The following is a 24,167-nucleotide window of genomic DNA, read 5'->3' as shown; positions in this document are numbered from 1 at the left end:
GTATGTCACATGACCAGTGGCTCTAAGGCAGATAGAGAGTCACACTGCTGGTTCAATACTCTCTGTGGTGTCAGTAGTCAGTAGTTGTGGTGTTTTTTCCTGTGCTTTGACAGACTGCTTTGTTTGTTAGGCAGGTCAGCAGCAATACCACTGTTTGCTGACCTCCCTCCCCCCTGAAAATCCCACCAGTCCAAAGACACTGGCGCGTCCGACTTCAAAGTCGTGACCTATGGATTAAAGAGAAAAAAAGAGACGGAGACCTTCATCTACTATCGCTGACCTGCCATTCTGTCCTGGTCGCTGCTCTCCAGTCAATTACGAACCTCCATCTTACACTACAACAGGGGTCAGATCATGCCCCTAAGAGTAGGAAGAGTTGGGCTGGATACTGCAGTGAGATGAAGAAGGATACAAAGAAGGACTAAAATAGTATTCTTCTCCAGGGAGAACAACCCACTGTTCTTTTGAAGATCGTTTTGTTGCTCCTGCCTACCTCTCCTCCTCCTCCTCCTCCTCCTCCTCTTCTTCTTCTCCCGTGCAGCAGATTGAAAGTTGCAGAAAGCTGCCAGCAGGCATTTTAATGCCGTTTGAAATCACTTCACAGAGCAAAACAAAAAGCATGTTCTAAAAACAGTTTGAATCATGGGCAACACCCAAAAAAACAAAAACAAAAAAAAATGCACTGTTTGTTTGTGTCAGTACAGGTTAACAGACACAGGAAAAGTGAGTGATTTCATCTGGAGACTGCAGTGAAAGTCGATCCGATTCCAAACGGAGGGATGATCTTCATTTACACCAATCATAGCCTTCAGAGTGTTAAAGTACCCCGAGCCTCATCACTGCAAAAAAGCTATACTGATATTCCTCAATGAAGTCATTACAAGGATAGAAGTGATTGCACAGCACAATGGTGATACGAAACAAAAATGCTTCTGCATCTCTTGAACATCACGATGCAGTGTGTGAGGTAAAACAAATAACTGATTTGGTTTACAGCGTCCGTTCTCTCTCTCTGAATAATCTTAAAAAGCTCCTGAAAGGTTTCAAAGAGAAAGGAAAAGAGACAAAAACCCTTAAGTAATGTCAAGCGGTGGCTGTGTTTCAGTCATTATCATCTTCATTATCATCCATTTAGTTTCTTAATTAGGGTTCAATCAACCATTCTCATGAATCATTTTCATTCATCAAATTCACATCAATCATGTTTTGTGTCATCCTTCAAGGGCCAGACTGAAGTCAGATGGCGGCCATATCAATGGAGTGTCCTCAAGGGTTTATTTCTGTATCTGTATCATATCTTCAATGATGACATGTTACTATGACATGTTAGTCCCCTCTTCTTTTCCCCATTCTATTTCATTTCCTGTTCATTTTATTCCAGATCAAACCACTCGTCACCTGAACATTCCCCGTCTTTTCTGACAACTGTTCCCAGTTCCTTATTTTCCAAACCAGTAAACCAAGCACTCCCATCAGCCCCTTGTCAGATCACCCATTTACATCAGTGGGTCCATAAATGTTGTTGCCATTGAGACTAGTATACTTCAAATGGTCAGACCCAGGGAAGCAATATAGACAGTGCAGCCACTGAATGACCTCAGGATAATGTCTGAGAACAACAGCAACAAACTTCTTTCCTGTTTGTTGAGCCACGAGATTATTCTAAACAGAATAAGTCTCAGTGGTTCATGCTGTTTGGCCGCCTTTTAGGAAAAAACTGTTATTTGTGTCCATTTTTCACTCTCTGTCTCTCACACACTGTGTGTGTGTGTGTGTGTGTGTGTGTTTAGACACCACCTGCCGCGGTCCCAGCTCACTTCCCAACACAAAGTGGACTGTAATGAGCTCTGCATTAGAGCAGGGTCATTACACACACACACACGTACAAACACACCAATGTGTAACTGTCAGAAGTCTCGTTTGGGCAGAAACACACATTAGCAGAAACTATTCAAACAACCATCTGCAAACCCATCCCTTCAAAAAAAAATCCAAACCCTATGTATCCAGACTTAACATAAATAAATAAATAAATAAATAAATAATGGCCAGCGCCCCACTCGTCCCGGTGTTATTGCGAGGCGCAGGGTGGAACAGTCCACTGGGGAGAGGCAAACATTCGGCTCCAGATGCCTGAGAAATTCCTTCAGCACTATTGTCACTTTACTTCACTCCTCACACATCATTATCCCAGCAGCTGTTACTTTACAGCAGAGCCGCGGCGCAGTGAACAATACACAATATCGGCTATATAGAGCTGACATAAGCTGTGATCAAATACTTCAATATCTTCTTTTTTTTTACTCCAACACTTACTGTACAGTAGTTCCTAAATACAGTATGGCTCATGAGTTTGAGATTCCATGTTAATAAACTGGACTTATGACTGGCTAGTTGATGCTGCTGTGACCCTGAGCCAATTATTCTGTTTTCAATGGCCTTTAAAAGCCAAAAAACAGTTTTTAAACCTGGCACAATGAGGTAGTATTTTTTTTCCCCGTGTAAAAATACCAAAAATAATTATTAAGTTCCAGGTTCTTCTCAAATGTGAGGGTTAATGTTTTTTTCTTTAAGTGTGGTAGTAAACTGTAATTTATCTTAAAACACATTTTACAGTTACAGTATATTTTGTTGTGTTCTCAGCTTCTTAAATGTGAATATTTCCTAGTTTCTTTGCTCCATATAACAAATGAATCATGAATACAGAATAATTCTGGTTTGTGGACAAAGCAAGACATTTGAGAACGTCATCGTTTCCAGGTTTGAGAAACACTGATCAACATTTTCTGAACCAAACGATTACTCGATTCATTGAGAAAATAATCAACAGATAAATCAGTGATCCAAATAATGGTTGGTTGTAGCTCTACGAGAACTGCCATCCAGTGATTGTATGTATCCTGAGATTGTTTGACTGGATTTTCCCACTGTGGCAGTTACAGTCGTACAGTCGTGAGTTTTCTCTAAGAGACATTCTACGTATGATTACCCTCGAGTGTTGAACGTATTCTATATGAACTGGTGTTTGCTGACAAACTAGCGACAGGTCAGACATTATAATCTAAAGTAATAGTGTAAATCATAAACATCTGTGGCCCATACCATTTAAGGCCACGTCTGTGGGTGAAAAGAACTTTTTCACAAAGTCTGACCTTATCCTTAACATTTTTACAACAGTACTTGTGCAACATATTTGCCCTATAATTCACCCTCTCTTTAAAAAAAAAAGCTGCATGTAGGATTATTTTACTTGGCTCCAAAATGAAGCAGAGCGCCCGACATTAATCTTTTCTTTTCACATGAATGTGCTGATATTGTACTTTCAGAGGTGCTTTTATATAAACAAAACCCCTTATACAGCTTGTTTGGTCAAGTATTCCAGCATTTTCTTCAGTCACCATTTCAAAAAAAACCGCTATCTACATTTCCCGTAGTGCTATATTCTGTCTCAGATTTAATGGTGTGGTAAATCTAGGGATTATGGACCCACACAGCTCCACCACGCAAATATTATAAATCACTCCCTACACACTACTTAAGTTGGCCCCGATTAGTTATGTCCTTGATATGAAACACGTGGTCTCCTCACAGGCTCATTTATGTGTCGGTTGTTTGTGTAGCTCATTAAAAAGTGAGTAAACTCACAGAAGAGCAGAGGGAAGCATCTGGCTCCACTCCAAGCCCCCGGCAGCAGGGGTATGGGGCCCTCACCTATACGGCAGCCATACCTGCTAAGTCAGCTCCTCACAATATACAACTTTAACAACTTCCAGAGACCATCTTTAAAAAAGTGAATTAACGCCAGCCCGAGAGTTTCCAACAAATAATGCAACACTAGCACAGTTAACTTCAGCCGTGATATAAAAGAATGCTTTAAGGCCGTAATAAATGCTCTTTTAAAGGCATCGATTCCATACATAAAAAAGTCATAACAGTGTGATACAGTGTGTCATAACAGTGCTATTAGGGAATATTGAGGGCAGTAGTGAGGCGGCAAAGAGTGAAACTAAACCCGCTGATATTGACAAGTTCAGAGGGTTTTCTCTGTGTAAATTTCTTGGGCTGAACCCACAAATCTTTGCAGTTATGCGACGAGGCGATATCAGGTGACTGTCGAAAACATTGGGATCGTTACGACGTGGGACTCCAAATACATGCAATTTAATACAAATCTGAATGCACGTGTTTGAAAAGTGTCTTTTGGCTTTCTGCTTGTCCTTGGCTGCCATTAGTGTTACACCCACTCCTCCCTATATCACCTCACAAAGTTGTTTGGCGAGGGCGAGCATTGATTTTCTGACAAAAAGCCGAGCCTCGCGAGCAGAGCCGACCGTCTCTATGTAGAGTTCTGGCTCCTGTTTGGAATTAAGTGTTGTGTGATACTCGAAGATTTCTCCTGGATTTACTATCAAGCCCGTGAGACTGAGACGATCCGTGTCACCGAGCAAACACTCTGGATCAGATACTGTTGTCCAAATATGGAGCTATTTAACACACGAGTTAATGCAGTGATGATAAAAGGATCAGCGCAGCAACACTTTTCACTTTAAAGATCGAGTTTGTTGAAAGTTGATTAAACATACGGATCAATGCACCAATACCAGGCGCGAGGAAAATCAACGACTGATAGGAGCACGGTTACGGTCGAAGACTCATTTTCACTGAGTGCAGTGACTGGGAAGTATCAAAGCAGCAAATTCTCTAAAAGCTGCACAAAAAAAGGAGCTATTACTGAACCTTTATGGCAGGAACCAGGATAATATTGTCCCACAGTTTTCTGACAAACAGCAACTTTTAAAGAGATGCCTTCACAGCAGTTTCATATCATGTGAATTTAGCAATTTTACGCTTGTAACATGATCCAAAACTACCATAAATATATAGCTATTAACTTTTTTATCTTATCCAATTAGAAGTCATCTTAAAGGATGGACATTTAGTTATCTCAATATCATGTCAAATACACTATCATCAACAAAAGGTCTGAGGGTCTTCCAGGTGACTTTGCCTCTGTAGTTGAAGTACCTTTCAAGTTTTAAAGTTTTAAAAGCAAAGCTGTGAAGAAGCCTAATGTAAGGAACATGTGTCTTTGCATTGTAGTTCTTTCTGATAGTTAATTCATAGTTTCCATGTAGGATCATTTTATTTTCGAGTCTTGTTGAGCTCTTATTACGAGCGCTGCAACTCATGATTTATTTCTCTTCATAATCGATTCATCCGATGATTATTTTCTCGCTTCATCAAGTATTTGTTTGGTCCATGAAAAACCAGAAAATGTCGAAAAATGTTGATCTGTGTTTTTCCCAAATCTTGAAAAGATGATTTTCTGTGAAGTCAAACCAACATTTTTCAGTTTTAATGATTTATTTGACAAATGGAGCAATGGAACCAGAAAATACTCAGCTGATACATCAGAAAGTGTGTTTTAATTATTAAAAAAGAACTTGATAGTTATCAAAATAGTTGAGAAATTAATTCAGAAAGAGAATTTAAATCAGAAAGTTTGTTGTAATTATTAAAAAAGAACTTGATAATCATCAAAATAGTTGAGACATTAATTCAGAAAGAGAATTTAAATCAGAAAGTTTGTTGTAATGATTAAAAAAGAACTTGATAATTATCAAAATAGTTGAGAAATTAATTCAGAAAGAGAATTTAAATCATAAAGTTTGTTGTAATTATTAAAAAAGAACTTGATAATCATCAAAATAGTTGAGAAATGAATTCAGTAACTGATTACTGCCCCACTTTGTGCTGCTGTGTCAATCTGAGTTTCCTCTATAGGGGATGAATATCGTATCTTAACCCATATCAGTACATTGCAATAGAATAAAACATGCCCAAGCATGAAACGCCAGAATGATTCAGTGAGTCGTCAGAAAGACATTTCTTGACATTATAACCTAATTTGCTCGCACAATAGTTTTCTCACTATAGAGCCACGGCGCCATCCCATCAAGCTTCATTCACACTTCTCCACCACCTCTCATTTACCCCTTAGCTGCTCATTTGTTAATATTCTGCCTCCATCTTTCTAAACCAGTGCCACTGGCCTCAGCTGTCAGCCGTTAGTATTCCTGCTGCCAAGGCCGGGGACCACAGGGAGCGCTGGCGGCCACACAATCACACACACACACACACACACACACACACACACACACACACACACACACACACACACACACACACACACACGAATGGCCTTTTGCCTCCGTCATCTGGCATCCCTCAGGCAAAGGCTGATTCTGTGTTTTGTGCGCGTTTGTTGATGAGCACGGCTCCAGCGACAGACTAATAGGCCATTTTTGCTCATTTGGTATTTTGTCCATTATTTTCTCTCACTCTCTCGGTATCCCTCTCTCTCTCTCTCTCTCTCCCTCTCTTCCATTTCCCTCACAGTAATGTTCCGACACTAATACAAGGTTTGCATTATTAATAATGTGCCACATGGCAGAGGGTCAGACGGGTGAGAGGGAAGGAGTAGATTAATGGGTAGAGGAGTTTCAAGGTGTTAAGAAACGAGTGGGTGAAAGTAAATGGATGGTGTGTACAGAAGGCGGGGGGGTTTTCTGTCTGTCTGTTTGCCCCCCCACCCCCCAGGATGCCAGACAAGCCCTGTATGCAGTGTTTACTGAGCATGGAGTCAAGCCATATGTTCCTAACACAAACATGCAGAAACACACAAAATGACTAGGCTTTGATTAAAAATGGACACTTGCAAGAATGTAGCAGTGTTGTTGTTTTTTTTTTTTTATATAATACGATATAAACCAATCTGCAGTTAATATAATCTGAATTTACAACCCTAATGTGCTGCTGCTAGGTCATTATGGCCTGACTATTCAGATTAACATCAAAATCTGAATCGATGCAATAAGCTAATCAGAAAGACTTCTTTTTTGAGTGTCCTATGCTCTATACCGAGTTTTGTAAAATGCAAAAAATAAATGTTTGAAAGAATTCATTCAGTTATCGTCCTTGCATTAGAGCCATGGTCCTTAATCTGTGGTGTGGAGGAAAATCAGAAATACTGTTCTATACCAGGGTATGTGATTGTGAGTGTAGAAAATGAAACAAAATACCACCTTATCTCTCACTCCATCTTCATCTAATTTCATTATACCAGTGTGTGAAGTATAATGCGAGGAAGAGGAGGATGATGAGAGAGCCTATGATCAAATTGGGAATAAATCTGCCTCCTGTGAAAAGTCCATACTGTGGCTGACTTTGCTCGACCTGTTTACACCACTTGGTATTTTAACTTTACTTTGAGAGCTCAACATTTCCTCAGGTGTTTTATACTTGGTATAAAACAAATTTAAATTAGAGGATAAAAGTTAATATTTTAATGGCGTCTCATGTGGTCATGCTCCATCTGTAACTGTAAATACTGAACTGAAGCTTGATTTTAATATAATATACTATATATATACTATAATAGAGTATACTGAGAAATTAAACAGTAGCAGTAATACACAGTATAAAAGGAAAAAAATCACCAAAAATCGATCAGATGTCTCATTTTTCCATGGCAGGTGCAACATCAGTGGCCCTTAGCGCGCACACACACACACATAGACATTCTCTCGTCTAAAACTGTACATGTACACACAGTAAAAGCATCGCTGTCCTGCATATTTACCAAAATCAGCAAGTTTGAGCTCTCCGGTGTCGCCAATGAGCAGGTTTTGTGGTTTCAGGTCGCGGTGGAGGATGTACCTCTGGTGAATGTAGGAGAGGCCTCGGAGCAACTGGAACAGGAACAGCTGGAAAATATAAAAGACGGAAAGGACCTTTAATGTTGTAACTGTAACAGTTCTGTCATCAAAAAGCACATTATCTTCTGCACAGTTTACAGGGATTTTGCATTTTGCCATCTAGCAGTACATATCTAGCAAGTGTAGCTTGTTTACTTTGATTATTTTGCCAGATTTGCATCGAAGACAGATCTGATAAGGAGGGCAATATTTTCCCATCACACGCTTGATAGCACCGTCATTGATTTTCATAATAGCATCCCATTTGTCTCTGCTTTAATTCCCATCCATGGCATATGGCACATTAAACTGTGCAGGTCTGGATAAGTGTGGAAAAAACCTATTGATTGGTTGAGCTGTGACTTCACTCCAGTCAAGATAAGAACAGACAGGGAGACCACATCATCAAAAACACCGCCACCGTCTTCTTCACCTGCACCACTGAATATTGATCATACAGATATATAAAAATAAAGTAACTATTCCTGATTGAAAAAAGACCTCTCCTGTTTATACAGCACACCACAGCATGGCTCGTTATATGTTTAATCTATAATACTTCTGGTGTAAGAAGGCATGTTTCTTCAACTGTGAACATCTTTTTGAAGCGGGAAGAGGTGACAGCGACGTGACAGCAGATGTGTTTGTAGGTGTAAAAAGGGAGAGCTGGCTGCCGCCTCCTTTTCATTTTCCGTGAAGGGCAGCGAAATCGATTGCACCGAGTGCAGCAGGACTGCTGACGACAGGGCACAGGAAGCCAGCGTGACAGGAAAAAGTTGGAATCACTGAACCTTCAATTCAGAAAGGGTCGAGACACGAACACACACATCTTCACCCCCTCAGCAAATATTGTTCCCTCCCGGTTCCAGTCTGTGCTGTTGACCAGTGGTAAATTGTTGGCATTTTGTGGCAATTATGCTTGCAATATTGAAAGGGTATGACTATTATAGATAGATGGATGGATGGATGGATGGATAGATAGATAGATAGATAGATAGATAGATAACCTAAGTCTAATTTAATCAAAGTCATGGCTTAAAAAAAAAACTGTTTTGTTTTTCATCTGCGCTCTGGTAAGAAATGTCAATCAACAAGTAATTAGCATGTATCGCTCGGCCCTACTCCATCTTCAGCATTCCTCTCTCATTTATCTCATGCAGTTGTGGCCAATTAAGCCGACTGAAGTGCGGTGAAGTCCAATCAAAGACGGGCTCTGTCTGGCATCTGGACTCAGCGGGTCAGTGATTTACTAAACCAGCACTCGGCGAGTGAGGGAGGAACTGCGGTGCAGAAAATTAGCATGGGAGATGTGTGTTCACTCGTGTATATCAAACACCCAGAAGCCTTGACACTGTAAGAAGTGCAACTGCAAGGAAATAAAGGGAGAGAAAGAGAGAGAGAGAAAAAAAAAGGTATTTTATTCTCTCTTTGAATTCAATCATCAAACTCTGGAGCTTTTTATTTGTGTGTCTGGCTCAGACTTCAGACAGCTAAATGTGCTTAGGGCAGTTTTAAGGGACCTCTATGACCATTTTTACAACAATAGCAATAATAATTACAACTTGGCCAAAACAGGCCAGTTTTCAACTACAGCCCTGTTTGGACAAGATTAGCTTTACATGGAGAGGCGACATAAAGTTTTATTAACAGACTGAAGATCTTAGCCCTGTCCAGCATGTGCCACGTCAGTAATCATTAACAGTCAGTAAAGATTACAGAGACTTTTACCTTGTGTAAAAAGGTCCGGTAAAATTACCCCACGTCATACAAATCCCGTGCGAATAGACCAGCAGTAAATATGTGCGTAAATATTCCATCATATCCCGTTTATAGGTAGTTTTCCGCGGATTTTCAAGCATGAAGGTGCTTGAAGAAGTGTTCAGTTTTGTACTAGGTCTGTGGTAAAACTTAATGAACGCCATTCTGAACCAAAATTATATACATAATAAAAACTCATGATTGGAATATATACTTCATTTTATAATTATTACAATATTTATTCAATTTTGTGCTTGTGATATCAGGAAGCAGTGTGGTACACACACAGGAAGCAACGTCATAAGCACATGAGGACAGGAGGTGACTGCAGTGCGTAAATCGATTGGCCCCTCCCACTTGTGGTAGATTTACTGAGATTTATCATCCCGTGCGAGTTGGCCATTAATATTACAGATGTCCTGTGGTAAAATTACACTCCTCCATCTACCCATAAATAAACTAATCCCGTTCGAATAGGGCTTTAAACACAGTCAGTTCTTGGGCAACTTCTGCATTCGAATAAAAAAAGGAGGGAGCATCTGACTCCATTGTCTGTACAAGTCACATGAGACGTCAACCTGGGTTGAATGTAAGGAAAGAAAAGCATGCCGTCTCAGGTTTGACAGAAACAAAGCATCCTTTGTCAGTAAAAGCCTCTGGAGACCTTCTGTGTTCGCCGACTATGGAGAGTTGCGTAAGTGTTCCTGCTCACACGTCCACGCTTCCATTCATACTGAAACAAGTGTTTGGTTCAGTCTCGCATGCCATGCACGTTACTTTATCCCACATTGTATTCCACTCCATTGTACTGTTCTACCTGGAGCATGCACAGTCCATACGTACAGTGTGTGTGGCCACGAGTTGACACGTTCTTTTAAGCAAAAATACCAAATGTGTGGTTTCAGTTTAGGAGGATTTGCTCAATTTCCCTGATGTGCTGTGATTGGTCAATCTCTTCTGTCACCGGCCAGATTTTCGCCAAGGCTGGAAACCCTGGAGCTTTGAGGAGGAGCAGAAGTGTAGTTCTCTATGAGCTCACATGATTTACATTAGGTTATTATGGAATTATTGATCAATAAAGTCTACCTCAGCTTTAAGCCATTTTATGTTTCCTACTGTAATGCACTCTGGGGCTTGGCTTCTTCCCTAAAGCTATTAATGTGATTGTACATTTGACTTTTTTTCCCTTGATTTTTAAAGCAGTGTCTTAGTGTCTGTCCTCTGCTGGAGGAATTATTACTCATCTAAGTTGGACTTCCTCCAATGTCCTTTCCGACCAACATTTCTTATGCGTAATGAAGAAACCTGTTCAACTTTAGTCATTTTATTAGGTAGAAGTGGAACTGGGTGAGGGTTTTTGCTGCTGTAATCCATGTGTTGTGTATCCAGGCACAGTCCTCTGCATACAATGCTTGCCGATTGCTTTCTACCCATTCAAACCAGTCTCCCCATTCTCCTCCGACCGTAGAAGGTATTTTCCCCCAGAGAACTGCAGCTCACTGGATATTTTCTCTCTTTCAGACCATTCTCTGTAAACACTACAAATGGTTGTGGGTGAAAATCCCAGTGGATCAGCAGTTTCTGAAATCCAACCAGACTGTCTGGCACCAACAACCACGCCACATTCAGAGTCGATTAAGTCACCTTTCTGCCCTCATTCCGATGCGTGGTTTAAACCTCTGCAGGTCTTTTTGACCATGTCTACATCGATATACATATATTAATCCTGTTTAAGTCATTGTGGCTCATCGTAACCAAAAATAAGAATACCTACAGGTCTCTCACGGCAGAGAAAACCCCAGCAGAATGCAGAGAGGCTCTGTTTAATCAAGACGCATGATCAGCACAGGACTGCAGTAGAAATACGACACATAGTTAGACCATAGTTAAAACAGCTATTAACACCATCTATCATGTGAAAAGTGACTCGACTGCTTCCACAATAATCCATCACCGGCACACCAATAAACACACTGACATTCCCCTAATGATGAAACCCTCGCTGCTATCACACTCAGGGCAAACGGAGGGATAAAAAGAAGCATGGATCATATCAGCTATGTGTTATCACTCACTTAAATATAGGGGAGATATTAGTTTCATACTTAATGAGCAGCGAAACATGAGGTAATTAATCAAAGCAGACTGGCTTTCTGATCCTTGAGATACCTTGAAATGTTCATTTTGCTTTACTTTGTCGCCGTAATCACATTATTTACTGATTATTTTTCTTTTTGCTGATCAAAATGTGTTTCATTGTGTTCCGTAGACTCATCAAACTGTGGTGCGTGTACCACAAGTGGTACGCAAACTTCCTCTGGTGGTACTTGGCGGAAAATCAGAAGTACTGTTCGACTGTTTATACCAGGGTATGTGATCGCAGTGGAGCTGAGTCATTTTGAATTCAATAAATCTTCCTCCTCTGAGAAGTCCGTAGCTGACTTTGCGCGGAGTATTAACACCACTGTATTTTAATGGTGTTACTTTTAAGAGCTCAATATTTTCTCAGATGGTACTTGGAATTAAAAAGTTTGAGAACCAATGCTATAGAGACCATTGTTGAGCACAAAACAAAGGTTTACTTCACACAGATTAACTTGAAATGGGTCAAAATTGACACTGACCATCTGAAGTCAATGTCACATATGTTATACATTTCCCCCCCTTGGTAAAAAAAAAAAATCCTCAAATGACTCATTTATTTTTTCACTCATATCTCTCAGCAAATTTAAGGGAATCCTAAAGAATGTGTTGACAAAGGCCTGTAGGTGTTTTTCTTCAAAGAGCACTGAAAATGTTAACATTTGTAAGACTTGCTGTATGTTGTATATCTTTTACGTCCTTATGTTTTATTGAGCTTTGATTTAAATGTGTTTTTGGCTGCTACCTTGGCCAGGTCTCCCTTGTAAAAGAGATTTTTCCATCTCAATGTGACTTCCTAGGAAAATGGAGGCGAAAAATAAATAAATAAATAATAACTATCTGCACTGAGCACAAACAACTGTCATCATGTGCAACACAATATATTTGAACAACAACCAAGGACATTTTGGTCCTGGCAAACACAGTCATGACAAACCTACTGAGAGACTCCGAGTCCAATCAACATCGCCAATAGATAAATAGAAAAAAATCTCTCTAAGGGAGTTTCATTTATCAGTAGTACATGTTCTGTGAGTTAAGACCATCATCGTTAAAACATAACACTGACAAAGAGTCCGTCAACAGAAGCGCTGCCGAGGACACGTCCTCACATTCGCTCTAGAGCGGCATTCTGCTGAAATCAGTAGAACACTGATGCAGAGCTGAAATGAAGGAGCGTTAAATGGGGTGAGACTATCCTCCCATCTGCCAGCAGGCATGAGAAAAATCCCTTATCTTTCCACTAAGGCTATTACAGTGTTGTCCTTAATGGGCTGAATCGAGAGACCTGCACGATGTGGCTGACGCCTGCGTAGGACTATAAAGCTCCACATATGGCCAGAAGTGTCATTGGCTCATGTTTTAATGAGCGTCCGTGTGGTCGTACTGCAGGGCCTCTGTGTGTGCGTGTAAATATAGGACGACTGAAACACGACTGCACGCACCATAGAACAACAACATGGACATTATGGCTTTGATGGAGCGGGCGGTATTCTTGTTTTATTATCAATGTATGCCGTTTGACTTGTTGTAAATGTGGACTGAAATAAACTACACTAAAGCTATGACTAGTTAAAGGTGTGTGTGCAACATTTATGTAGTTCAAATAGTGATTAATCTGATTAATACATGATCTATGTTGATTTCTATATATCTGCACCAGTTTCAGAGAAAAATCCACTTTTAATCATAGAAGAAGACACTTTTATTAGATTTATATGAACAGTTTTTACTCTGAAGGACATTAAATATGCACTGTATAAATGTAACTGGAAGTATGGGGTTGAAACAATTACTCGATTAATCAATTATTACTAAATTCATCACCAACTATTTTGATAATCGATTAATCGGTTTGAGGTTTTTTTTCTCAAAGAATGAACACAAAGTTGTGTGAATATTTTCTGGATTCTTTGCTCCATAAAACAAAGATAAATGAAGAAATCATTAAAACTGATAAATATTTGGTTTGTGAGCAAAACAAGACATTTGAGAACATCATCATTTCCAGGTCGATTACTCGATTAATCGAGAAAATAATCGCCAGAGCCTGGACAGTGTTCCCCCAGGACCAGGGTTGGGAAACACTGGACTAATCAAATATGAAAGAAATCTGTAAGTATCTGTAGAATATTCATCTTCTGAGTTGTAAGTTACAAAAATATGAATACTAAACTCTTCAAAAACCATTTTTCTCCCCTTGAGCTCAGATTCATTGACGTGTGCGAGTCATATCTTAACACCGGGGTCAAGCGATGTCAGCGCTGTATTTACATAGCGAACATAGCTGACCAAAGACGAGAAGCAACGACCTGTAAACGGTCCAGTATACACACACAATGAATCACACGTTCATGTTTATCAGTGTGAGACGTGTATGACACTTCTGTCTGTCCAGGGAGAGACAGCGAGATCCCTCGCAAGGTTTCTGCACTTTTTCAAATAAATGCCACTCTTTCACAAGAGTGGCATTTATTTGGCTGCAGTTTTGCTTTACCCTTGTAGAGAATTGAAGACAGATGTTGTCACGTTAAGATAAACCGTGCGAGGCTAATTGTGATTTGTGAAGATCTGCCATTGAATTGAAAATGTGATTGATTAACTATCTTGCAGTATTGTAAATGTAATAAATAGCTGTTTTTTTCTGCCAACATTACAGCAACCAGAACTAACATATGCCGTGTTTCCATCATGGTACCGTTCGGTTTGGTCTGGTAAAGCCTTGGGTCAGGCTTGCGTTTCAACTGAGAACAGTATCTTTACTTGGTAGGCGGAGTGTGGGCTGTGCCTGATGGTCGCGTCAGTGAGATTCGTAGCGTGACGTAACAGGCAACAATGGAGGAACTCTATATTTCTGCTCGATTTGTGACACCGATCGCAAGGGAGTGATGTTTTTCTGTCGCCCCAATCAGCTGACCACGCTGTACCATTTCATCTCTGGTACCCCACGGAAGGGTGCCAAAAATGGAACAGTTGAGGCCGCTTATTTTGGTACAATTAATAATGGAAATACAAAAAAAAAACATACTCTACCATACCAAACTGAACCGAAACACTACCCACCAAAGACGGCTGACTCAGGGCAACTCAGACTTTGCCCATGTTTTACTGATTTGTCCACTATTGACACGTCCGTCGACTGTCCTTCATACTGACACGACACCGATGCCTACATCGCTCTCACGAGCGTGTACAGTAATGTGATTGTAAGAGTGAACGCCAGCTGGTTGATTTGCTCTGTGAGTGTCGAGTCTCCCATCGATCCACGGAGATGGAGATGTCACCGAGACATGGTCTCCCCGCAGTAATCTAATAAGACGAGCACTCCGGCGGGCCATGGACGGATGAGGTCATACGCACTTGTGTTCAATTAGTGCGGCGCTGTTAACAAACTGCAGCGGACGAGGGGGGAAGTTAACGGAGCGGCGCGACGCCGACGCCGCTTCCGATAGATTTAAATGGGGCTCGTAAAAACAGAAACTTCAGTACACACGCGCGCGCAAACATACTTGACCAATGATTATGTTAGCTGTAAGCAACAGAGTGTGTCTTAAACGTTTATTTGATCTAGCACTTAAACGCAGGAGTTGCCGCCCCCCAGAAAGATTCAAATGTGTTTGCGTTTGTCAAAGTGACACCGAGGAACTGTAAAGAGGCCACATTAGAGCAGCAGCGCTCAGATATAGGTGCGGTTTACAAAGCTTTTGTGAGTTTACAACGCAGTTTAACGGCAAGATTTTAAAGCAGCAAACAAATTGTTATGATGCCGTAGCCTTAAGCAGGTGTGACTTTTATTTTTATTGGGTGAGCCATTTTGTTAAATGGCTAAAATCTGGTTTTTCTTTGTGTCCCCGCTGGCAGCCATGTTTTCATGATGAGAGAGTGTCTCAATCTGCGGCTCAAGCTGCTTCTCGGTGTGCATCAATACAACGAACAACCTCACTTCCACAGACGTACACAAAAAAAGGACTAGGATTCTTGTGCCACTGATCTCTATCAGTATATGAATATATTAACAGCATTTCATCTCTGATAACAGCAGTATGTGTGATTATTTGCATGATGATGGTCCAGCGCGTACACATTTCTACTTTGTTTCCGTGAGAAAATTCAATTCACACTCTGCGTCGACTCAGCACAAACAGCGCCGCACAAACCCTATAATCAGATTACAGGCGACGGCTCACACATTTCACCAAGAAGTCACAAAGTCAGCATGAGGCCAGTAACACTGATGCTGCTGCTGCTGTATCAGAATAATCCTTAATTATTCATGCGAAAATAAGTGAGGCTACAGTCAGCAGGAATAAGTCTATTACTTATGTAAATCCACGACGGCAAAAAAAAAAGAGGGGTTGAGCCGTTATTGAACAAATGTAGTCTGAACTGTCACTATCCTGCATGAAAGAACATCCTAACACACACACACACACGCACACCATCACATGGCCTCATTCACTCTATCACTCCTTCTTTACACCTGCTCATCCACAGTATGTTAGCGGCACACTCCTACACAAGTGACGGATCACTCGTGTTGTGTTTGAGGGAGGGAGAGTGCGCCTTCTGAATGTGGGCCGTCAGATTTATTGATGTGTTCAACGTCTTTCGTGATCAGGGAGAACGATATTAGACGTTAAACTCACTGTACCTTCACATTGTCTGGATGGAGACCGCCGGGGTGTTTGTCCATGTACTGACACAGGTCTGTGTGCTGTAAATGAAGAATAAAACAAATGTTAAACACGCTAACATGTTTAAAACAAGCGTAACACAACATGAAAGGTCAAAGGTTGTGACAAGCTATTCGCCAAATTTGCGCAATGGCCCTTTTCCTCTGATGTCATGCTCAGGATGGGAAACTATACACTTACACTACACTTCTTTCTTTCCTCCCTTCCTTCTTTCTTTGTTATGTTCTTCATTTCCTTCCTTCGTTGCTTCCTTATGTTATATTCTTTCTTATCTTCCTTTGTTCCTTATGTTATGTTCTTTCTTTCCTTCCATCCTTCCTTCATTCTTTCATGTTATGTTCTTTCTTTCCTTCATGTTATGTTATCTTTCCTCTTTGTGTCCATCACCATAGTGACGTTTCCTCTGTTTCTATGTTCATTCTTTCCTTCCTTCCCTCCTACCTTCCTTCCTTCCTTCCTTCTTTGTGTTATCTTTGTGTCCATCGCCATAGTGACATTTAACAAATCATAGAATAATTATCGGACAATTAAATAGAAATAGAAACAAACAAAACATAATTTAATATTAAATAATATTACATTTTACAACTATTAAACTGTTTTCCACTATAATTATTGTTCACAGCATCAAACATGTTGAATAACTAATAATATCCAAGAGTTTCAAAACTACTCATTACCTCCAATTTAACAGCAGCTGGTTAATAATGGTTGAGACGTTTTATTGTGAAATATTAAACCTTATCTTGGACTCAGTTATTGGAGCCTGACACTAAAAATGAAACATTCATATTTGTGAAAGAAAAAACAAAGCAAAACAAAACACAAAGGCAGTGTCTTTGTGAGTCTTTATCACAATAACAATAGTATTGTCGCCACACAATGTGTCTGATGTCGACACGTGCGTCGCTTTGTGCTCGCCGCAGTAATCAGTCCGTGCTGTTTTACATATAGACGGATTTTTTGTTTTATTTTTTTTAAACTGCAACAATCTGAGGCTATTGTTCTCCTCTCAGCGCTAATGATGATTGACAGGAAGAGGCTGGAGTACGGGAAAAGCGTAAGAGAAAAAGCAAGAGAGTTGTGAGAGAGCAGACAGTAAAAAAAACAAAGAAATGGAAACTGAAATGGAGAATATTCAGAAAGGTGCATCTATGAATGAGCATCTGTCTGAATCACTCCACAGAGAAGCCTCGTCCACGTGTTAGTTCATCGAAGCGGCTTCAGTGAACACCGCATCACTTTATTTTTCTACCACATTTACCAATGTTGTCAAAGAAAGAATAATAAAGTCATTACTAAAAAGAGAAAATAATTCTTAATATCCCAAGAATTGTGTCAAAAGAGTATTTAGACAAAAATATAGCCTTTCATTCTTTATTTAAACATGATATGCTGAGCTCCGCTGGAGTCTTTCCAAAACTCCTCTCAAAGCTAAAACTCTGACATATGTTCTATCGCCCATCGAGGAGCATCGCGCTATCTCTTTCTCTCTGTACTAAGCGCAGTCGTGACGGAAACGTTGAGTCAGCTCTTTCTTTGTTGAGAGACTTGGCTTCGCTCAGGATTCTGACCTGAATATAAATGCTCGGCTCAGGCCAGGTATTAACATTTCATCGGTGTAATACGTCCTCGTTAAAATAATTGGGATTCAGACTTGGTAAATACCAGATTATAAAGTTGAAATGGAGTCGTTTGGTTCCCAGCGCCTCCAGTCCACAAATCAGAGGGGTCTTTGGAGAAGATACTCAACACGCTGAGAAAATGTGTGTAGTGTTTTTGTTAACAGGAGTGAAGATGGTCAGTGACACACTCATGCTGAATTATAGGGCTGCAACTAAGGATTATCTTCATAATTGATTATTTTCTCGATTAATGGAGAACGTGTAGGTTAAAATACTCAAATGAGGGTTGTGTTCAGCCCCCAAGGCACTCAGGGCTTTGTTGTAAATATGGTTGCCTAGTGACCATGGTCCCTTTAAATCGCCCGGGACTTGGGTGACGTGGTCTCACATGGTCATGGTTAACACCATCTTTATTTTGGGCATTGATGGACGCATCTGTGTAGTCGATGATGGAAATTGTCGGATGCCCTTTTCTACAATTTCCTCAAAGTTTTTGAATGTCTCGTTTTGTCCACAAACCAAACACATTTTAACAATTTTTTTATGATATATGGAGCAATGAAACTGCAAAATATTAACATTTAAGAAGCTGAAAAATCAGAAAGCTTGTCTTAATTATAGAAAAAAAACCATTAAAACTGGTCCACTATTAACTTAGTAATTGTTTGCAGGCCTACTAAATTATAATGCTGACCAACAAAGGGTGCACAATTTTAAATCTTCCTCCCACCGCCTACAGTACATGGCATGTGTTTTTAAATGTTTGTGAATCCTCCAACTGTTGGATGTCAAAATATAAGTTTATTTAATGTGGTCTCAGACTTTTAGACTCATGACATTGACATGTGTGTCCACAGTGTCTGATAGGAGAGCAATAAAATGGCTGCCTGGCACACGAGCGGAAACATTGTTCGGGTAACCTGTGAAGAAGACAATGCCACTCACAACGTCCACAGCTCATGTGTCTGTGGGTCTGATATCAAAAACTGAAATGTGAGGAGACAAATCAATGGAACTAAGGACACAGACATCAGCAGCGACCTCAGTTCCCCCCTTTTAAAAGCTGCGGTTTCTTTCCCTCTTCAAATAAACAGTGAAAACAGACTCTTAGCATTTTTCCAGACCTCACTGGTCCACGCTGAACGTTTTAGTCCGAATGGACAAAATCAGAGCTTGACAGAGTGCAAACTCACCACATATTCAAAGACCAGAGTCAGGGTCTCCTTGGTGTGGATGATGTCATGGAGGAGCACGATGTTTGAATGCTTCAGGCCTTTCAGAAGAGAAGCTGAGGACACAGAACAGAACAGAGCAGGATATAAGTGTTGGTGTGAGGCACTGAGAAGTTAAAGTGTGAGCCCTCATTAGCTGCACCATTAAGAATGTAACACAGGCCCCTACAGGCTCCACTACATACAGGGGATTAAACAAGAAGAAAGATTAAACAGACGGAGATAATGCAGCATGGATTTACTCTTGGAAGTTCCCATACTCATTTGTTAGCACAGCTATGATGTACAGTAATAGACACTGGTAATAAGAAGAGGAGGGAGATGATAGTGTACGAGCAAAGATGTTGATGTCATTTTCAAAAGTGGTACATCTCCTTTGAGGAACGCAATTAGGGAGGACTGTTCAAATAATACAAATGTAATATTAGGATTTCAGTCATAGACTTGGCAAGGATCAACTCTACTTTGTAAAACATCTCTCAATGGGGAGGGAAACTACAATCAAACACAAACTATTACTTCTATTAGATCTTCAGCTTTGAGGAAGGTTTGTTGGCAGACACTGAACAAACCGCCCATACGTATGTTTGTATGAGCCTATAATCTCTTTGGAATAATTATTATTATTCTAAGTCTACATACATGCAGTACCTTTCCAAAGTGTGTCAGGAAAGTACGGTGGCCTTCACAGACCAGAAAACATGTCGCCATTGTGAGCATTTTCCGACAGCTGAGGAGATTTTCTTAGACACAGATGTTTTGTTTGTTGACTTCATGTAGGTGGAGCTGCTTCTTTGTGGAAATTATGGGAATTATTGAGAATTAAATGGAGATTTTGGATCATTTAAATACTATATTACTACAACTATAAATACAGTATAGTTCTAGAAAACCGTTGAGCAGGAAGCAGAAGAAACAGCATCATATTCAGCCTTTCCCTCTCGGGGGCACCACAGTGGATGAGCCCCATATTTGATTTGGGAGAGGTTTTTCCCGCCAAATGCCCTTCCTGAAGCAACCCATCCATTTTATCTGGGTGTGGGACCAGCCATTCAATTTAAAAATGTTTCAGTTAATCCACATTAATCCCCATGGAAGGTTTCCTAATTTGAAAATTCACAGAATTTATCATTTCCTACTTGTAATCAAGGCCCTTGTCTCTGCTACATACAAAATGTGTATTCAAGTAGTATGAAAACCGAAAAAACTCTCTCTACTAAACGTTACACACCTGTAAATCTTCAAACATCTGAAGTTACTTCACTTCTTACCTTCTCTTATGGCCGTGAAGGGCGTTCCTTCCTCCTCTTGGAGGCGAATCACCTTGAGAGCCACCAGCTTCCCATTCACCCTGGCAGAGACACGGCATATTAAGTAGATTAAATAGATTAAAAAAATGACATCTCATGAGTTCTAATACAATAATATATTAAAATAAAAGAAGCCTGGGGGAAAGGTGAGAAGTGTTTTGTTGATTTAATTTAAATTATTCTCGCCGACGGGGTCAGAATTTTAATTTCCTGTGATACTGAACTATGACTTCAAGGAATATGTGGTGAAAATACCTAATGGGGTTAATAATAAAAACATTTTGTTATTTCATGTATCTATTTACTCATTCTTTCGTGATGAATGAGATTTGGTGATGATCACAAATTATGGCTCTAAGGTATGCATGGATTAAACACCCTTGAAGGAGCCTAAAATGGTTAATAATAAAATTAACATTTGTTTATTTTATTTTATTTCCTTTTCCCCTGTTTTCCTCTTTTAGTCACATTCACCATAGCAGTGGATGCTCTTCCTTACCAGGGTCATAAATTAGATTTATAATAATAACAATGACTGCAATCTTATTATTATGACATTTATTTGTTCATTTTTGTTCATCTATTTATTTATTTTTTTCCCTGACGGATGAGATAATAACACAAATGTGAGGTACCTATGGATGAATTCCTGAATAATAACTATGTCAGGTCAATAATAACTATGACTCCAAAGTGTATGTGGGCGAAATGGCCATAAACTTGCAGCGGCGGGATTTGATTTCTCGGAAAAGTGATGATTATGATTTGCAGAATGGACCGCAATTTTGTCTCAACTCAAGAAAATGTAATTTAGCAGCAGTGGAGTGAGACCCCGAGTACAAGGCCACAGGATTAAACCTGAATGAAGCTCACCAATCAAAGCAGCTGTAATAAAAAGGAAAGCAACATAAGCATTGTTACCGAGAAGATTAGAGTCTGCGCACACTCGTATATTAATATTGTGTGGACAAAACCTGAGAGAAGAGCAACAAACCATAAAAATGAGACCATAAAAAACATGCACGCCACAGTGATTAAAATAAAAGAGATTGCACGCATGCAGGATAGAGAAAAATGTGGCATGAAACTATACTTTGTAACTGTTATTGCTTTTTTACTTTAATTAATATATGCAGTTATAGCTCAGCTGTATAATTTAATGTTATATTCACAGCTTGCACGAGTGACTCTTTTGAAGTGTGCAGAAGCAGCGACAGGATTAAACAGCGATTCCACACGAACACAACTACTCACTTGCTCTTCCCCTTGTACACCGTAGCGTACGAACCCTCTCCCAGTTTCTCCAGCTTCTCGTACGAGTCTGCCTTTCCGAACTTGGGACTTGTGGGCTGGGAAGTTAAAGAAAGAGGTAGAAAGATTAAGCAATGTGAACCCAGGAAAGAAGAGCCTCCGAGGCTTTCCCAGAAGTCATTACACGCCTGTGAAGGATGTGAAAATCTGCAGCGCATCATCGGGGAGATGTAATGCCAGTGAACAGGAGGAGAGAGAGAATTTCACAGTCTCCATGTGGGAACTCTGGTGCCTTGCTTTCATTTAACTGTCGTCTCATAACTTTTCATAAATCAGGAGACGTTTCACTTTCTCCCCAGGTCACAGAGAAACTTAACTGCTGTTGAGAGGATATCAAGCCCAGAGCTGAATTCGAAAACTACAACTTATTGGGGGATCATTCACAAAGATGAAATACTTTATTTAAATATGTGGATTTTTTTTACTTACATAACAAAACGTTACTTTTTCCAACTGTGTCATTCCACGTTTTTGGCACCCTTCTATTGGGGGACCTTGCACAGAGGGCTAGCATCTAAAGTGTGCAGCTACAAACACTGTAGTCTGTTAATTAGCCGATGGAAAAGTCATTTAAATGGTAAAAGACAACACGATACACGCACACAAACTCCCATTTGTCCACCGATTGGATAATTTTTAGCATGTTGCCCAAGACCATAGACTTTAACATGTTAGCAAACACTTGCTATTAGCTTCAACAGAAACGTTAGCGCGTATCCTGTGTGGCTGTGTTTACTAAGTCACGTTCTTCAACCTTAATAACGCGAACCACTCCGCGCAGTGGGAACATTAGCTCAATAAATGAGGGATTACTGTTCCAAAACCATATCATAATAGTGATCTGATCTTTGGTGGAAACACAGCCTAGAGGAATGAGAGCGGAGCCAGGTCGTGAAGCGGAACGGCCAGGTCACACTGGCTGGGGATGTGCCGCGAAGCGATGGTGAATCTAACGCTCGAGCCTGTCCATACTTCACACACCGTTTATCCACCTCATTTGGTCTCAGCCCCTCTCTGTGTTTGTGCCTGGCAGTGGCACACACAGGAAGAGAGAGACGGAGCCTTCACCGTTGCTATAAATGTCAAAAGTCTAATTATATGGACAGAATATTAAGAAAACATACAAAAAAAGCACAGATGCTTTTTAATAGTTAGTTCGTATAGTGGATGGGGAGCGAGGAAGGACATTTTAGTGTCATACAGATATTTTTTAAGGACTCTGGACACTCATCTTGAAACCAGGACATCTGGTCACCGTATTCTGACCTCCTGACCTGAGGTTCTCAGTTGGCCTGGGTAGATTACACTCTCAACTCCTTCTAACAATCTATCAGTGTGGCTGCAGGCGTGTCCATCCATCCATATTGTCTAATTAAGCTGTTCCCTCTATTCAGCATCATTTACAATGTTGCTGGAAAGTCTGACATGTAAACATGTGTGCCTCTTTTTGTTGTTTTCTAAAAATATCTCAATCTTCTCGCCATTCACTCAATCACCTCAGTGGTAATATAACTGTGGCCACATTTATCCTGGCTCGAGGTTGCCTGTTTGTCACTTTTTCTCATGTCTATTCTCTCTCTCAGCCTGAGTCTCTGGTCCATCCTCCCATGGCCAGCTCCACCTCGTCTACCTGTGTGGTTTGGACTCACTCTCTCACCATCTGCCTGCTCACTTCTGCCAGTCAGATCCCAGTCTCCAGGTGAGCACCTCTGCCAAAAAAACGTCCTCAGATCATTGTGTACGTTTCTTTTAGAATAGAGAACCCTCAAACTTCTCAGAACATCTGAGTTCAGCACCTGACATTCACACGCTCACAACACCGCTGACCTCTGATGGAAATTCTCCCCCAATCAACTTATTGTGAGTGCTTTTGATTGTGACGCGCGATAAAATCCACTTCGGAAGTGGATACAAAAAAAAAGAGGTCGAGCAGAGCTGTTGTAGAAACTCTAATGGATAAAGTGGGGCTGAAGAGCAGTTTCTAGTCAGAAGCTTCTATACAGTAAGTGTTTGATGCTGTTTAAAAACCTATTATCTGCTGCTAAAGTGTGTGCCAGCGGAAGAATCCACCATTTATCCTTTCAACCCCAAGGCCTTGTCTGTGAAACGTCTGTGAGGTAGTCAGCTTTGCTGGGCCGTCTAAACAAAACAGACAATTTACACATTTTGATAATCATGACTGAAGCGATTCATTAATGTCTCGCAGTGATGCTGGCAGGCAGTCAGTCAGGCCTCATATCACACATATTAAATGTAATTTGCGTGCACACTCATTAGGCATACTCACATTTGGAGCTGAATTAAAAAGGAAACAAGTGTGTAGAATAGTCTGAAAAAT

The 24,167-nt window shown here is 40.4% G+C and overlaps 1 protein-coding gene across 4 annotated transcripts in view; it reads right to left on the bottom strand.

Annotated features, from left to right (window-relative positions):
* The window catches only part of cdk14 (cyclin dependent kinase 14), a 110,190-nt gene that overhangs the window by 38,847 nt on the left and 47,176 nt on the right, over positions 1-24,167 (bottom strand). For all 4 annotated transcript variants that reach the window (XM_058646733.1, XM_058646736.1, XM_058646735.1 and 1 more), the window contains 5 exons: positions 21,773-21,867; positions 20,480-20,559; positions 19,170-19,264; positions 16,309-16,371; positions 7,643-7,766 (listed from right to left, as the gene is read on the bottom strand). In XM_058646733.1, coding sequence (XP_058502716.1) covers positions 7,643-7,766; positions 16,309-16,371; positions 19,170-19,264; positions 20,480-20,559; positions 21,773-21,867 — 457 coding nt within the window. The remainder of the gene's footprint in view (positions 1-7,642; positions 7,767-16,308; positions 16,372-19,169; positions 19,265-20,479; positions 20,560-21,772; positions 21,868-24,167) is intronic.

This window comes from Solea solea, chromosome 13 (assembly GCF_958295425.1).
Source record: "Solea solea chromosome 13, fSolSol10.1, whole genome shotgun sequence".
Lineage (NCBI taxonomy): Eukaryota > Metazoa > Chordata > Actinopteri > Pleuronectiformes > Soleidae > Solea > Solea solea.
This window is presented reverse-complemented; position numbering and strand designations above follow the sequence as displayed.